This window comes from Solanum verrucosum, unplaced genomic scaffold (assembly GCF_900185275.1).
Source record: "Solanum verrucosum unplaced genomic scaffold, falcon-dt-bn FXZP01000278.1, whole genome shotgun sequence".
Lineage (NCBI taxonomy): Eukaryota > Viridiplantae > Streptophyta > Magnoliopsida > Solanales > Solanaceae > Solanum > Solanum verrucosum.
Window position 1 is genome coordinate 4,718,034 of NW_026020332.1, and position 17,438 is coordinate 4,735,471.

At 32.1% G+C, this 17,438-nt stretch overlaps 2 protein-coding genes and 1 pseudogene across 2 annotated transcripts; 1 reads left to right on the plus strand and 2 right to left on the minus strand.

The window, feature by feature from the left end:
* The first annotated feature begins 5,926 nt into the window (after nucleotides 1-5,926).
* On the plus strand, nucleotides 5,927-14,343 carry LOC125836587 (membrane-anchored ubiquitin-fold protein 3-like). The gene is made up of 4 exons (XM_049515773.1): nucleotides 5,927-6,042; nucleotides 6,157-6,336; nucleotides 8,354-8,524; nucleotides 14,049-14,343. Exons 2-4 carry the CDS (start codon nucleotides 6,207-6,209, stop codon nucleotides 14,102-14,104), a joined length of 357 nt encoding a protein of 118 aa, XP_049371730.1. The 5' UTR covers nucleotides 5,927-6,042; nucleotides 6,157-6,206; the 3' UTR covers nucleotides 14,105-14,343.
* An 807-nt stretch (nucleotides 14,344-15,150) lies between these two features.
* Nucleotides 15,151-16,066, minus strand: LOC125836426 (UDP-glycosyltransferase 87A2-like; annotated as a pseudogene).
* Nucleotides 16,067-16,594: 528 nt separating this feature from the next.
* On the minus strand, nucleotides 16,595-17,161 carry LOC125836427 (UDP-glycosyltransferase 87A2-like). Its single transcript, XM_049515594.1, has one exon. It carries the CDS (start codon nucleotides 17,159-17,161, stop codon nucleotides 16,595-16,597), a length of 567 nt encoding a protein of 188 aa, XP_049371551.1.
* Between the last annotated feature and the right edge of the window lie 277 nt (nucleotides 17,162-17,438).

Genomic DNA, 17,438 nt, shown 5'->3' on the forward strand with positions numbered 1-17,438 from the left:
AATTTAATGTTTTGAGAAATGTGTTAAATGATAAACAATATTTAATAGAAAGGGCAAAATAGACACAAAAGATAAATCATCTCTTGATTTTTTAAACTGGACAGCTATTTTTAATATAGTGAATAACTATTGTTGGACGGGGAGTAAATAAGTAATTCGGAATGGAAGTACTTGATAAAATCACTAAGTACTCAGCAATAACCTTAGTCGCTGTCTGTGCTGCAAGTAATTAATTATACAATTACGTGAAAAAACAAACATATACTAGTTAATTAGCTAATATAACTATAGTTTGAATTAATTACAGCTCACAACTTAATTTTAGTTTTAACTACGTCACTTGTCCTCTTTTATACATATGCAAATACAAATTACACATATATATACAATTACATGACATGCATACAAATACAATTATCCTCTCCCTACTCTCGGCGCTCTCTCGCTCGCCTCTCTCCTCCCTCTCCCAATCTCGCTCAACTCCCTCCTCCTTCCCCCAATCTCGCTCGCTAGATATTCAAATACATATATATACTAGTTACATATATACAATTATTTGATAAATATACATATACAATTCAACAAATATACATATACAATTCGCCTCTCTCCACTCTTTGCCCTCTCTCGCTCGCCTCTCTCCTTCCTCTCCCAATCTCACTCGTCGCTCTCCTCCCTATAACATGTAGCTACGAATCGTAATAAGCAAACTATAGTTATGGAGCATAATTAAGCTATTTTTGAATAGCTATATGTGAAAGTTCCCCTAAAGTAATATAGGTGGGAGTTGGATGATACAAATTTATTATTTTATAAATGTATTATTTAATCGATGAATTAATATTTATTAATTTAAAGAGTATTTTGAGATTTTATGAGTAATCAAAATTATTGTATTTTACTAATTAATTTATATATCATATTTGTTGAATTCACATAAAATAAATTTATTATACTTAAAGTACAGTAAATACATCAAAATCATTCTATCTTACTAAATTATGTATCATATTTATTGAATTCATATAAAAAAATAAATTTATTATATATATATATATATATATGATTTGTTGTAATATACTTTTTTAAATGATTCATTGTAAAAATATATTGATTCATTATACATAATGTTCACTGTTTCTTATTAATCAAATATTGTTCGTTGTATCTTTACTAAAAATATTCAATGCATGATGGTGACAAAATAAACTATATAAGCAACATAGAAAATTTCTTGGAACCATATCAAAAAGTGGCTTTTCATTTAAAAGGTGTCGTACCACCTTAACAATGACAGATCAATTACGTAAAATATTATGTGAGTACAGAAAAGATCGTTCCCACATGCACTCAAAAAGATTTGTATGCGTGACAATACCAGAACTTTTAGATGCAATAAAAAATGTAAGGAATGAACTTCAATTAGATTTAAATTTCAACAAAAAACAGTTTTAAAGGACTATTAGTTAATAATATTAATGGAACCATATATTTATCTAAGGATCTTTTAAAGGTATATTATCATATTATTTTATCGAAATGGATAATTTTTTTCATTCACCTAAGTTGAAATCAAAGAAACATATTATCTTAAAGTGATTATTAATTCATCAATTATTAATCTAATGAGATTTTATTATATATTGATACCACCTAATGAGATTTTATTATATATTAATACCACCCAGAGCTCAAATAATTAATTAAAACTCAAGAGCTACATTAATTGGTATATATTTAATTAATTTGTAGGGAATTTAGGGGGATGCTGTTGTCCTCATCATAACTAATTCCTGTAGTACGTGTATATGGAGGATTGATTATTCCTTTCTGTTTTTGGTTGGGTGTACTTTTTAATTAATGAAGATATATGTGAACCCCCCCCCCCCCCCCCCTACTCCTATATACACACCGAAAAGTCTCGGTTAGTATGAACTCAATATAGATTTATTTTTATTTCATATTAATTGAATTTATAAGATAATATATATCTATTAAAAAAATGTATAAAGATATAATTTTAATTATACTTTTTATTATGGTCTTCTGTGGAATTATAAATATAACTTTGTATGTAATGCTATCTTCTGAAAAATATCAAACTTCATAAAGGAAATTACAAATATGATTATTTTTTTTCCAAATATCTATCTTAAACTTTGAACAATTCAATTATATTGAACAATGACGAAAACCCAAAAATCTCTTAATATAAAATAGAGAGATTATTTTTTGTATAACTTACATAAATCCCATAATGTAAGGACCTATCCCAATTCTTTTTCAATTTACAAAAATCCCTCAAAATCAATGCTATCCGAATACATAGCAAACAAGCCGGATACATTAAAACAAATTCAGTTACACTTTTAAAGGAAAGAGAATATAAAGTTGATTGTGAGTTTCCCAAATTACGCTAATCTAGTATATTTCAATCTCTCCCAAATCTTAAAAGATTCAATCAAATCAAAATTTAAATTTTCTTCTTTTAGTTCTCTTTCAAATCCACCCACCTTTAATTCAAAATTTAAATTTTCTTCTCTCAATTCTATTCCGAATTTGTCTAGCTTCAAACAATTCCAATTTTCTTCTTTCAATTCGTACCCAAATCATAATAGATTAAAAAGTCAAAAACAAGCTGATACATGATGAATACATTCAAGAATCTAGGAAACAAGGTGAGTTATGAACGATACATAAGTGATGGATTTCAAATTTCTTCTCCCAATTCGTCGAAGATCCTTACAATTTTGATTCAAAATTATATAAAAAAATTTGTATAGATACATCATGAATATTTTGATTTTGTCAAGCAATGAAGAATCTGAAGAAAAAAAAAGATCTGACATTCAAGAATCTAAAGAAAAAAAAGATCTGACATTTAAGAATCTGGAAAAAATATGAGCCTCGATTTGCAATGTATAAAATAGATCATAGCTTTAATTTCATAGTAAAATAGATCTTACAATTAGAGATATGGAATTACATATATTGTGTTGTTAATTTGATTTTTTGTTTGTGTTTTCAAGATGACTATACAATCGTGATACATTAGTATTTACGTATCTTGTATAAATTGACAAGTACTATACTCTTATTAATTAGATACATTAAATAAGTAATTTTGTATTTAAAGTTTTGCTTAAAGATCAATAGATTATTGTGTGATACATGTAGTATTGATTTAAATTATTGTATCATGACCAAATATTTAGCATGATATACATTACTATTTTTGTATCTTGTTGTGTTTGTGAAATACTATACTAAATAGATGATATATTGTACATGTAATTTGTTGTAAAAGCATCAAAATGTCCAAGAATGAGGGTATGTATCAGATTATAGCTATATTTTGTACCTGATACTAAGTATAAGTTAATTGTTTGATTGTTTGTGATTGATCCATATAAATAACTATTTTATGGAATGTATCACTAATTTCTTTAATGTTAGCAGGTTGTTGCATCAACTAAGCATCTTTATTCAGTCTATGATTCTAGAAGAAGATACATTATTTGCCTTGAAATATAAATATGCAATTGTGGAAGATTTTCAGTTGATAAGATACATTTTTTAAATAATGTATTATTTTATAGTTGACATTCATGTATCTGATACAATAAGGTTGTGAAAGAACGGTGTATGTAAGCTAAAATAAAGTGTATCTATAAATGTATCATTTTGCAGTTGATAATAATGTATTTGATACAATAAGATTATCAATTTTTACGTATTTATGTATCAAGATACTTAATTTGATACACAATGCTTTATCCAAATAAACTAGATACATTGAAAATTAAGTATCATATGCATAGAACAAAAAACGATTGTAGCAGTGATGTATCAAATCAGTAATAACACTAATAAAAACTAAGTTAAGAATTAAAATAAACGCGATACATATAGGGAGTGATTTGTGGAGTGAAATAAGGAAATGATAAATATTATTTTGGGGAGTTAGGATTTATAAGGAATTTTGGAGGACTCCCAGAGCTGGAGGAGTAACTTTCTGCCTTAAAGGCTAATAAAAAAAAACTTGTTGAATGGTCACTTTCCATTACTAATTTTCTTAGAAATGCACTCTTTGGAAATCTAGCAAAAGAGCAAGTCCTTAAAGAACTATAGTCAAGGTTTAAAACGTACCCATAGGTATTGAGCTTTGGTTTATTGTAGATTTTGAAGTTTGAAACTTAAAAATTTGAGTTTTTAAAATTGTGATTTTTAAAACTTGAAATTTTATTTGGACATGCATTTCTACCTGGAAAAAATTTAAAATTTTATAAGTGAAATTGTAACTTTTTCTTTTTAGGATTGATTTTTAAAATCGGATACAATATCTATTATCAAAGCTCACTTAATTCAAAAATTTTGATATAAAAAACTTACAATTATATAATAAAAAATGTCCCCATGGAACAAGAAAGAGAATATATGTAATGAGTTATACTATTAAATTCATCAATCGGAAAGAGAAAAGATTTGAAATTCAAAAATAGATTAATGAAAGTAATTGTGGAATGAAAAAAAGGAAGGAATTAGGAGATTTCAAATTAATGTATCCGGAAAAAGGAATGATGAGAGCAAAAAAAGGAATTTTTGATATTTTATGAAATGGTAGGGAAAATAAGAAAATATGATAATAAATGATGTGTAGTTAGGTAATTTTTCCTTATTTTTTTGTCTCAATTTATGCAACAAAAACGAAATTTAGAGAGTCAATATTCAAATCTTTTACATGTTTTTTTTTTTTTTGATGTTATTATTTATTATATATTGCTAAATATTTAGATCGTTAATTATTGTAATTTATAGTATTTTTAACGTTATTTTTAAATATATAATCAAATATTGTAAGTTGTAATGATGGTAACTTACCGTACTTAATTTTCAAATATATAATTAATTAAAAATAAAAATAAGACAAATAAATTACAACATAAAAAGTATTAAAATTTCTAGGAATACAACTGGCTAGATATAGGCATGTCGATGAACAACTGCTTGCTTCTAGCCGAAATAAGATCCACATGTTTTGAGCAAATCACTCTTAACTACAAACACACAGCTTACATACAATATCGTCCAAAAATTGTATATTTATAGCCTCTTGCAGTGCCTTTCATTGTCTCTGAAAATACTATTAAAGATTTTAATTTCTTTGAAATCAAATTAATTTGGAGTTATTTAAAAAAAAAAATCATTAGTAGAGAGTGCTAAATCATCAATAGAGAGTACTATTTTGAACAGCCTTATTTGACAGTGCTAATACAAATTCAAATTAATTAAACTCTACGAAACATATTATTAGGAAAGAAAAACTAAATTTGTGGTTTTCATGATTGGATAAACCTAAATTTATACATATATACCTTGAGCTTTAATAAATAAACCCACAAAAGGTAATTCTGACAACATTCTTTCTAAAATAAGAAAATTGATTGAAGAGCACTTCCAAATAAAGAAAAAAGGAAAAAAAGAAGAAGAAGAAAAACATACGTAATCATATATACATTGCTTAATATATTAGTTAGTCCTTAAAATTTAACAAAATATTTTATTTGGGTATTCCAACTAAATCATATTTTAATTAAGTCTCTGAATTTTTAAAAGTATAATTAATTATTTGTAATGTTTATATTCGTCTCTAATTATATATACATCAACTTCAAATAGAAACACTTGATATTTATATAGTTTATTTAATTATTTAACCATCTAATAGAAATGAGAAACCTCACTAATATTATTTTCAAATTTGCACACAAATATATAACTAAAATACTTTATTAAAAAATTTAGGTGTATAATTGAAACAAAATTTAGTTTAAGCATGAAATAGAAGATTTGATAATTTTTTTTAATACACACACATTGTTAGATACATTTCTGTCAATATATATATATATATATATATATATATATATATATATATATCGTCTTCATATACACTGGAGTTCAGTTGTGTCTAGGGTTCCCCATTTTAGCTGTGCGATTCAATGCAATCAAGCAGAAGAATCCTTGCTCGTTAAACCACTGGTAAACTTGTTTGAATTATTCAACTTGCTTATATATATATATATCTGCTTCTCATCTCTCTCTTTTTTCAGTTTATTTTTTCTGAGCGTTAAGCTGTTTGTCTCTGCGATTTAGGTTACGGAGGTGAAAAAACTAAGAAGAAAGAGGTTGGTGGGCGATTGCAAATGCCGGAGGAAGATTTGATAGAAGTTAAGTTTCGTTTGTTCGATGGATCAGATGTGGGTCCATTTCGATTCTCCCCGGCTTCAACCGTAGCTATGCTGAAAGAGAGAATTGTCGCTGAGTGGCCTAAAGGTTAGTAAAATTACGTCATTTGTTAGTTTTTTGGAGGCTGGCGTAGCGTAATTGAGATGCTTTTGATTGAATTTTGTTAATTGTTTTTGGAAATGGGAAAACAGGGTTTGATGAGAATACCCATAAATCTAATGACACCTAGCACCCTAAGGAGAAGTATTCAGCACCTTATCAGCCTCCAACCCAAATAAATGTTTCAAAGAAATGTTTTTTGTTTGCATTTTTGGGGCTTTTAGTTGTGGTTTTGGTGATTTTTATGGAATTAAGCGATGGATTTTTTAATCTGAGATTTTGATTGATAAGGCTAAAATGAAAATGGCCTAAAGTTCACATCAAATAGCTAAAGAGATTGTAGCCATGTTAACTTTCTGATACAAACCCACTTATATGCAAAATGACAAGCAGAATACCTAGTTAGGACAAATCCCTGTGGCACACCTATCCAACATGGTAATCCTTATACACCGAACCTTTCTAAAGTATCTAACAAGCAACACCACTTTTGCTACGTGCACAAAATAGGTGCGTTGTGCCTGTAAGAATTTTGTCCCATCCCATATTTGATATCCCCATCCCCCATAGAACCCCTCCCCCCCTCTCTCTCACACAGGAGATACAAAATTTCAGATATGAAAATTGGGTGCTTGTTGTTCAAATCTTGTTGAATCGGTTATTTTGTGCGACTTACAAGCTTTAAGACTGATATTTGTGAAGTTTGGGTGGAAAAATTAAGGAATCTACCATTGTTGGGCATATTTTTTAGATGAAGTAATATATTTCACCTACCATTGTTGGGCATTGAGAAAACTTGAAAATCCAACTGGGTCTTGTTGAATGTTGCGTTGTTGTGCTGAATTCATTTTGGGTTTTCATCGATTAGTTGTTTATGGAAACTTTCTCATGGAAAACCATGGTGGTGGCAGCCACGATATTGATTAAATGTTCATGACATGTGTCACGACCATATTGGGGCCTGATATACACATGGTTTTGATAACTGGCTGACCACAAAAGTGTTGTGTAAAAGATACTTTGAAAAGATTGGCTGTGTAAAAGGTTATTCGTATTGGCCATAGGCCTCTGATTGTTCTCCATACCTCAACCCCATAGTCAGCTAACATCTTTAACTGTTTCTACATCTAATTCAGAAATCTAAAATGATTTTTGAATTAACACTAAGGGATGCAGTAGAATAGATGATATCTGGGTTTGAATCCTGAGAATGGAGAAATCTCTTTTAGGGAACGCATAACCCTCAATGAACTTTTGTGGCGTGAATTTGGATTAATTGGACAAGTGGATTCTGAATACCTCATGTTAAACAATTTTTTTTTTTTTTTTTTTGTGTTTGATTGACATGATTTTTACTTTATATATTTCGTTTAATTTTAAGTTGTTTAGTTCGTTCGTCCAGATAATCATTTTCTTTGTTTAATAGTTATTATTTCTTACATTAGGTATTTGTATTGTGCATGCGCGCACACACATATAGAGATAGGTGGGACTTGTGAGGTTGTGAATAACTAGTTTCAAAGAACTCATAATTTGCCTTGTTAGACAAATTATACAGTGTTGTAATTAATTGATCTATATGGAAATTGATAAAGAGGATTAACTTTGAAGCACAACTTTTTGATGATTTAACTTTTGTAAAAAGCTTTAGTTCAGTATTTAAGTCAAACCAAATGGGACCAAAATTCAAGCCCAAATCTCACTGGACAAATGAACAATCAAATCAGTATAAGAATTTTGGTTGAGGTTATTGTTACCTATTAAAAGAAATAAGAATCTTGATTGAGGTGAGTTGGTTATGGCCTGCAATTTGGCTATCCCTATTTTGCTTTATGCCATGCAGAAAAGTCTATTGATATCTAAATCCTGTAAAGCCTTCAATGTTTGGCAGATTTTCATTTTATTAACTTACCAAAACTATATATTCAGAAAAGTGGCAAAAGGTTATTATTTATTTGTGTGGCCTCTAATTTCCCGAGATTAAGTTGTGATGCTCTCTTGGCAGATAAGAAAATTGCACCCAAGGCGGCAAATGATGTCAAGTTGATAAGTGCTGGGAAAATTTTGGAAAACAACAAGACTGTTGGTCAATGTAAGACGCCTTTCGGCGAACTACCTAATGGTGTGATTACCATGCATGCTGTTGTACAGCCATCAGTAGGTAAATCAAAATCAGGTGGGTTCCTCTTACTTGATTTGTGGTAATATATACTGATTTTACCCTTTCTATAATGTATTTGTATCTTGAGGCTATTGGTGATTCTGTTATGTAACCTAACTAAATCTGTGTGTTTAGAAAAAAATAAGGACAATAGTCTTCTTCGTCTGCTTTTTAATATCTTAATTGTCATGCAATATAGTTAACTAGTCACTTGGTTGTACGTACCTTATTTTTAACATGGTAATGCTTTTTATGTATATGGTTCTTGACAATTTTTGCCTTACAAAGAAATTTCTGTGGTACGTGCCAGAAATTCCAGATGATTGCAATGGCTCGTGCCCAGGGACCATTTTCAAATATATGTTGTCTTAATTGCAGTTGTTCATAAAGTATACTGAATATTTTAGCTTTTGGAACAGAAAGTATGAAGTTAGAATCTTGTTTCAACCATTATAAGCAAGATAGTATTAACTCCTCAAGTGATGGAGACTTAGTTTCTGTATTTTCATGTCTTAGCTTGCATGTCATTTCTTCATTTTAGAAGAGATCAAATGGGTTTACTACAAATTCAACTGTATATTCATAAACTGTAACAATAAAAAAGGAGTGCTGCAGGTTGCTTGACTTGAAGTTCTAGTTGATAACCTAAACCTAGCTTATGTCTTACAGTATAGGGCTTTATATGCCTTCAAATTTGACTAATTCATAGTCCACATATGCAAGAGTTGCTCCAAAACAAATTACTAAACCTATTTAAGTTAAACGCAACTAGGTTGATCTCCCACTGACTATTAACTATGGTTAATAAGTAACCATATTAACTATGGTTACTTATAATATGAGCTTTCAATTAAGAACATGCTTAATCAAATCTGATTTCACCTAATTTAATGAAGATTGCATTTAAAAAAATGTTCCTCTGTCCGTTTCAATATTAGTGTCAAAGCGCGGAGTTTAAGAAAATAACTTTTGAATCTTGTAGTTATAAACTAATGATATTTGTAATGTGCCAAAATGCCCATTGAATCCCGTGGTTTTAAACAAGCTAAGTAGAGTGTTGGAATTAGAGTGTTACCTACTTTAAGAAAGACATTCTTTTGTACGATACTTGAGTTGAAATGGGGAAAGTATCGTTTTGTATATACCATGTTGCATCTTGTAGATATACCACAAATGAAAATTATTGTGATTATGCTGATGGTCAAGAAAGTTAACTTGTGATGATGTGTACAGAACAGTAAGAACAACAAAATTAGAATTGATATTCCCCAAAAAGATTAAAAAAATTATATTATGTTTAGAATTGAGATTTGATAAGTGATTATAATATATGGATTCATCTACTATATGTAAGTATATATGGTCCAGGAAACTTGTCGAAAACAACATTACACACTATGTTGGTGACTCGAGAGATTAGGTCATCTGCAGAAAGCATCCCCTAATTTGGTAATAACAGTTGGGATGACATTCCTTCCATATTAGTTTCATATTCATGAGCCTTCAAGACTAGAAATACTTTTATGTAGATTGAGATGAGTAGTGTTTTTTTGCTATTGGGTTTAGTCAATGATTTGTTTAGTTAAGCTCATTTCTTTTGTGACCCAGTGTTTTTAGAAACAAGAAGTGCAAAAACGAGGTCTATGGGCTTGAGGCAAAAAGTGATAAGTGCAGGGCACACTTCTTTGGAATGAAGTGCACAATTTAAGAAATTTAAATAATAATCTATTATGACACAGATGTTGAAGAAAGCTTGCAACTCATCGGTTGCTCTTGAACAATATTACCTCAAAAGCTCCAAATGACATGTTAAGGACTTTCCATTTTACAACATTACCAGTTTAAAAAAAAGGTCTTTCCATTTTAGGGTTTTCAAAATCCACTTTTCCCAAATTATGTAACAGTTTTCATTTTGGAACTCCTGTAAATGTTTGTCATCCTCAAGATAAAAGTTAATTGTATACTATCTTTATTCATGGTGTTAGTTGGAATATGTTAATGATGCTGAATCAGTTCTGCAGATGTTAGAAACCCTCGGTCTTCAGAATTAGATGGGATATATTCTCTTTTGATTTCAACAGTGTACATATGTACATCACGTCCTTTTTGCCACTTTATTTGTAAAAATTACATCACTTTCTCCCAAACAAAAAACTCTCTTAAATGTAGGTTACACTTTTATAAACAATAATATTCGACATGCTTAATTTATAAAAACACACTACTTCTATACACTTCTCATGTTGGTGGTGTATCATAGACTCATTTATTATCTTAAATACAATCATCAGACATTTTATCATCAAACTCACTTTTGAATCATGATTTTGATATTTTTTCTCTTAGATAGATACATAGGTTAAATGAATTTGTTAAATTCTGAGCCTAGTCTTGACATGAAATGGGGCATACAATGGGACAGGGTGAGTGAGTATTTATGTGTAAAACATGTCTGGCATTGTTAACTATTCTACTTTGGGACAACCAACTGTTCCAGTTTTAGTATCAATGTTTTATCTAATATTTATGAAGACGTTTCGCCTGGTAAATCTCTGAATATTCTTTTCTTGCTTTTGTTCCAAGTTGTTGGCTGGTTTATAACAATTCCAAGTCTAGAATATCTTGTCAGAATTACCTTTTTTGGGTTGAGATTTGTAAATTTAGGTTTAATCAATCGGGAAAATATCATTAATTTTTTCCCCTTATTTAGTGATTGATACTCATATTGAAATTTAACTAACCTGAGTGTCTAATTTGGAGAAGGGGGCTAGATGTGGAACATTTGGTTTTTCAACTGCTAGGATTAAATCTTTTGGATTCTTGATAAGGAGTTTAAGAAAATAGAGTAAATTGTTGTTGAAGAGATTTGAAGTTACAGTATTCTTATGTGAATAGATTCTAATAGTTCTCTGCGTACTACTTTATCCTCTATTCTCTTGTGATAGCATCCCCTATTCTTGTATGAGAGCTGGTGTGATCTTAAGTTCAGTAATGTAGTGTATAAGATATTTCAACTAATATGTATCACACTAGTAGGAGCCGTCACCCTCCAACATCCGTCGCTTCTACTTACGTATCTGATTCTGGAAGGCATGTATGTAGAAAATGTTTTTCCTTTTCCTCTTTATTGTACGTTGTACTAATTTACTTAATAATAAACAATAGTCTTTTCTTCAAATGAATTTGAGACTGGGAGTGTTAATGTGAAGTTGCCCACATGAATTGTTAAAGTTGAGAATACATTAATGAACTTGAAATTAACAAAATAAATGAAATATTCTTTTGGTATATAAAGGATTTTATTACCAAAAGAGAATCTGTACAACACCTTGACATGATAATTTGGAATTGGACAACAAGCCCCAACTTCTAGAGTGACTAATGCTCCTACATTTTTTATTACTAAAATAGGAGCAGATGTGATATGTATTCAAGAAACAAAAATGGAAACTTTGACGGATAGCACTATTAGAAGAGTGTGTGTTTGTTTGGGGTGGGGAGGGGAGGGAGTATGATTATTTTCCGGCACAGGAAAGTGCAGGACGAATATTTATTCTTTGGGATGATAGAAAGGTGAGAGAACAGAAAGGTGAAGTGTGTTGAGCTTAACAAGGGGAGTTCATGTTAGGTGTGCAGTTTAGAAACAAAATAGAGTGGAATGCAGTTTTTTTTTGGGGTGGGGTGGGTGTGTATGGACCTGTAGATAAGGGGTCTAAGGTTGAATTTTTGGAGGAGTTAGGGGATTGTATGGAGAGGTGGGAGATCCCTTGGGTGTTAGGAAGGGATTTCTAACACTAAACGATTTCTGGAGGAGAGGTTGGGTTGCAGGGCGATTTCCAGGGACATGGAGGAATTCTTGCAGTTTATCGCTAACTATCTTCTTATAGATTTACCTTTGATAGGTGCCAATTTCAACACCAAGCATTATCCAATTCCCTCTCTTGTGGAGATCATTCACCTATTATGTTGGATGGTGTAAGGGTAGAAGAATGAGATCACTTTTCAGATTCGAGAACACGTGGCTGTGAGTGACAAACTTTGGAGATAGAGTAGCCGGGTGGTGGGGTAGTTATGCCTTAGTGGGGAGACCATCTTTCAGACTTGCAAAAAAAGTATAGATGCTTAAGAAAGACTTTAGGTGTGGAATAAGAGGTAGTGTTTGGGAGGGTAGATGTGAAAATGAGGGATATTATGAATGAGGTGGGGGAGTTAGAAAGAATACAGGTGCGAAGGAAGTGGGACAAGTGGGAAATGGAGGAGAAAGAAATTTTAAAAATAGAGTTAGCTTTAAGAGACTAGTTGGAGACAAAAATTGAGGTCGTTGGGGTTGGAGTATTGGTACTCTAACACAAGTTCTTTCGCAGGGTAGTAGTTGCAAATAGGAGGAAAAATTTAATAGAGTCAGTAGAGTTTGGGGGGGGGGGGGGGGGAGATACATACATGTGGGAGAGGAGGAAGTAGAAAGAACAGTTGTTCAAAGAGGAAGCAGAACGGAGGTCAAGTTTGGGGGGAGGGGGGTTTGATTTCAATCAGATTGGAGGGGATAATAGTGAGTGGTTAGAGAGAAAGATTGACGAAAGGGAGGTGTGTGAGGCAGTGGAGTGTTGTGTGGGTGACAAGGCTCGAGGTCTAGATGGTTTCACTTTGGTTTTCTTTCAGCATTGTTGTACAGTCAGACATGATGTATTAAGTACTATTGATGAGTTTTAGGAGGGGTAACTTCGAAAGGAGCTTAAATGCTTCTTTGATTGTCATTTTTACTAAGAAGGAAGGGACATCTAGTATTGGGGACTACAAACCTATTAGTTTAGTGGGAAGCATGTACAAGATCATTTCTAAGGTGCTTTCTAATAGACTTAAGAGAGTTTTGGACAAGACTATTTCGTTTTTGCAAAATGCTTTTGTTGATGGAAGGCAGATTTTGGATGTAGCTTTGGTGGATAATGAAGTGGTAGATTCGAGGGAGAAACAAGGTGAGCCGGGTGTTTTGTGCAAGTTAAATTTTGCTGAGTTAAATGAAGATCTAACTGTGCTAGTGGATTTTGACCTGTTGAAGTGCACTTGCTTATATGTGGCAAGGTGCTTAACTTAAATCTTATCCCGGTGAGATTATTGTAATTGGAAATTCTCTTGAGTTAGCCATTCCATTAATCCTCCACTAATGTTTGGCGGATGTCTATTTTTGTCTAATGCTAAAGTTGTAGTATCCAGGAAATACTTGTCTCATGTAAATGTGAGCTTCATTAAATGTACTTAAATAAGATTTGTATCTTCTAAGCTTGACATGAACCGTATTTGTTCTAATGCTGAATTGAGGATAAGATACAAGGGACAAGACACGCCTTGCCACACCCTCAACCCCCTAACCCTGTGCTTTTCTTGTAAAATTTATTTATTTGAATATGTATGAAAGTTCAATCCTGTGCCTGTTTTGCTATCCTCAACAAGTATCTTCAGTCCAGGGGTGTGGTGCTAAGAATTCATGGTGTACACTTTTCTCTCTTTTTTTTGGCTGCTGAAACTTGTCTTTATATGACAGAAAAGAAGATTGATGAGACTCCGAAGAAAAGTATGTGCGCGTGTACCATAATGTGAGATTGTAAGTGATTCAACTTTAATCCTGTGGTATTCTTGGGGGGTAAACTGCTGCTGTGAAGTTCAGGGAAAACAGTATGATAGCTCATTGTTACTTGTTTGTTCGTTGAACGGCATTTCAATGTAACAGCGTGTCTATTTGTTTGAATGAATTTGGTAGGTGTACATTTTGTAATTGCATATTTCTTATACAGAAATACAGAAGGCGTGCTGGATTGCATGCTATAGGATTTTACCGACCTCTTGTTATTCTATTTTGCGTCATTATTATTCAACTTAGATCGTGAGGATCCGTATACTCTAATCTTGATGTCTAAAAAATCAAGGAGTATGCTGGATTCTAAATTGTTAGAAGCTGGTAGGTCATTTGCACTTTTCCCCCTGTTTTGTGCTGTTCTTTAGTTCCTCGCCCTTAAAGAACTTATGCTCCGTTAGACATATGTTTGATTTCTATGGGCAAAAATTTAAAATCAGCTCATTTGAAGGGGAAACCGTGCAATTAAATGGGAACTAGCGTGTTTCTGCTACCAGCAGTATTCGTTACTTTTATATGGGAAGCTGACCCCTCCCTTCATTCTTGGGGCCATTTAAGGAATTGTATTTATTGTTTTAGACATGCTAGACAAATTGAATACTCAAAAGAAGTTTGTGCTGTTTCTTGTCAGCAAAGCAGAAGCGTTAAATGTAAGAGCAGTCGATGGTTATTTTTTGTTGTGGGTAGTCAGTCATCCATTCTAATATTTGGCAGTAAAGGGTAGTTGATATTATCTATCCAACCAGATAGAAATCGAAGTAAGATGTGAAGGATGCCAAGCCACTTTAATGAGACTACTCAGTAAATGAGGATAGAGAGATAGGAACTGCTTCAAACCAGCACATAAGCAACAAAATAAGAACAAAATGAATAGGAAGTGCAAACATGATCTTTTGGAACAGAAGGATACAAGTAGGCTTCCAGCAATAAATACTCCTGAGTACAGTGACTAGGTATTGTTGGTGACAGGTACCTTAACTGGACAGTTTGTCAAGCCGACTTACAATTAACTTTACACACCGTGGGTATGTTCCCAAATGAACACTTTAGGGGAAAGCACTGGCGAGAAATATCTATCCCGAATGAACTTGTCAATATTTACTTGGATGGATCCACCCTCAATAGCTTCTTGGCAGGTTTTCCTTATTTCCATTGCTCTTCTCCTTATTTCTTTTCCTTGGTGGTTGTCAAGGTCCATAAAACTCTGCAAAAGCAGAGCAATTTCATCTTTCTTAACCAGGTTCTCGCTTTCCTTATTGATCCTCCACCCAATTTTCCAGTCCTCCACTATTTGTTTACTGTTGGTAAATTGATCAGTCACAATGGGGAATGTAAGAAATGGAACGCCAGCAAATGCACCCCACCCTCCTTGGTTGAATTCCATCCACACTGTGACCAAAATCCACCTACACTAGGATGGCACAAAACTTTCAATTGATCGCACCAAGGCACCACGATTCCCCTCTTCTTCCCAATTCCGTCTGATGCATTCTCATGTCCCAGTCCCACCCAAAATGTTCGGACACTGCTACTGTGTATGATTTCATCTAGCAGTTCTTTTGATACAGACATGAAACTTCCTTGGGATATGTATAGAACAGAGTCCTTAGGTTGATCATCAAGCCATGACAAGTAGGCTGGTTAGTTTTGAATTCGGTATCTGAAAAAGGGATTGTTGGACCAACAGTGAAAATGGGGACTGAAACTTCAGCTTGTAAAGCCTCAATTACTTGAGATTCCAATGCTCCAATGGTGGTGAACAAGGCATACTGTGCTTTATTGGCCAATTGTGATACAACTTGGAGAAGGAAGGGTGGGCCACATCTCCCGTTGTTTGCTGCTGTTAGAATATAGATGGGAGATCCGTTACGCGAATTGGTGTAATCCCAGGAATGTAATTTACGACCTCTTCTCCTTGCTCTGTTCATCATGAAATTAAATATAAGTAGTTGTATTTTTCAAAAGATATTTTCAAAACATTGTTTGATTTGATTATAAGTTAGAATGATAAAATAACAATATTTTTTGTAGCATGATAATTTTATTATAAAAAGATAAACTAATGTTTAATTCTTAAGAAAATAAGTTACATATCTCTCGATTTATGTGACATATTTCGTTTTTCGAGGGTGACTAGGAATTTGCACATGAAATTTTTAATTTTTTAAAAATAAAATTTATATATTTGTAAACTACGTAAAAAGTGTTATAAGTGACAATAATTGACAATCCAAAATAATTAAAAGATATATGAAAAATTTATCATTAAAGATAGATTTGTTTGAATTTTGAAATTCGAAATGTGTTACACATAAATTGAGATAGAGGGAGTACAACAACTATTTATATTAATATATAATTTTTATTTGTATTTTGAATAGTTTAATTATTTTTATCAAATATGAATACTCAAACTTTTTTAAAAATAAATCAAAAGAAGTATTTAGATCGGGTCATTATATCTTAATATTTGAATGTATATTGAGATTCAGATGTTTCTTACTCATATCAATTCGGCAAGTAGCAATACCTGCTTCAAAATGTCCATTAGCAAGTAGTAGTTGATGATGATAAACGATGGAGAAAATCGTGAGAGACATAGGCCAAAATGAAGCCACCGGAATATTCCTCCGTTCCCCAATACTGACGGCCCACGGTAAGAACGAATCAGCTAAAATCACATTGGGTTTTGGAACCGCGTCAAGTATACTATCAACAGGAGCTTCCATTTTAGTAAATACAGCTTTCACAAAGCCTTCAAAATCTTTGCTTCTCTCCTTTTCTGATGGAATTACATTTGGTATAGTTAGAAATTGGATATTATCTGGTTTTGGATCTGATTTCAAAAAGCTGAACCACTCTTCTGTAACAATAAAAGAGATTTGTAGTAGATGATTTGGTGTGGATGTTGCAGCTATGAGCTTGCACAGATTCATCAATGGATTGATGTGGCCTCTACCTGGATACGGAATCGCCAATATCTGGCAACTCAATAGGGCTTCATCGACGTCGGTAAGTTCCATTCACAGATCCTTTTGCTTTTATGAATAGGAAAACGAAAATTAGGGATTTAGGACTGATAATGTTCACCAAATTACTGATTGATGAAGCTCGGGTAGTGCGGAATTTAGCCAAACAATAACAAAGACAATAATAAGTTGATAATAACGAATGTAAACCAATTAAAGAAGACACAAATTTAACGTGGTTCGATCGGTGTGACTTAATCCGCTATATCAACAAGAGTATAAAATTAGAGTAAATACTTTAATTAATCCCAAATACCCAAAAAGAATAACC

Bases quoted from the DNA above. Each gene is read 5' to 3' on its own strand.
- LOC125836587 (XM_049515773.1), top strand. From the start codon at position 6,207: ATGCCGGAGGAAGATTTGATAGAAGTTAAGTTTCGTTTGTTCGATGGA. The intron at 6,337-8,353 runs GTTAGTAAAATT...CTCTCTTGGCAG, and splicing joins TGTCGCTGAGTGGCCTAAAG to ATAAGAAAATTGCACCCAAG. The intron at 8,525-14,048 runs GTGGGTTCCTCT...TTTATATGACAG, and splicing joins AGTAGGTAAATCAAAATCAG to AAAAGAAGATTGATGAGACT.
- LOC125836427 (XM_049515594.1), bottom strand. From the start codon at position 17,161: ATGGAACTTACCGACGTCGATGAAGCCCTATTGAGTTGCCAGATATTG.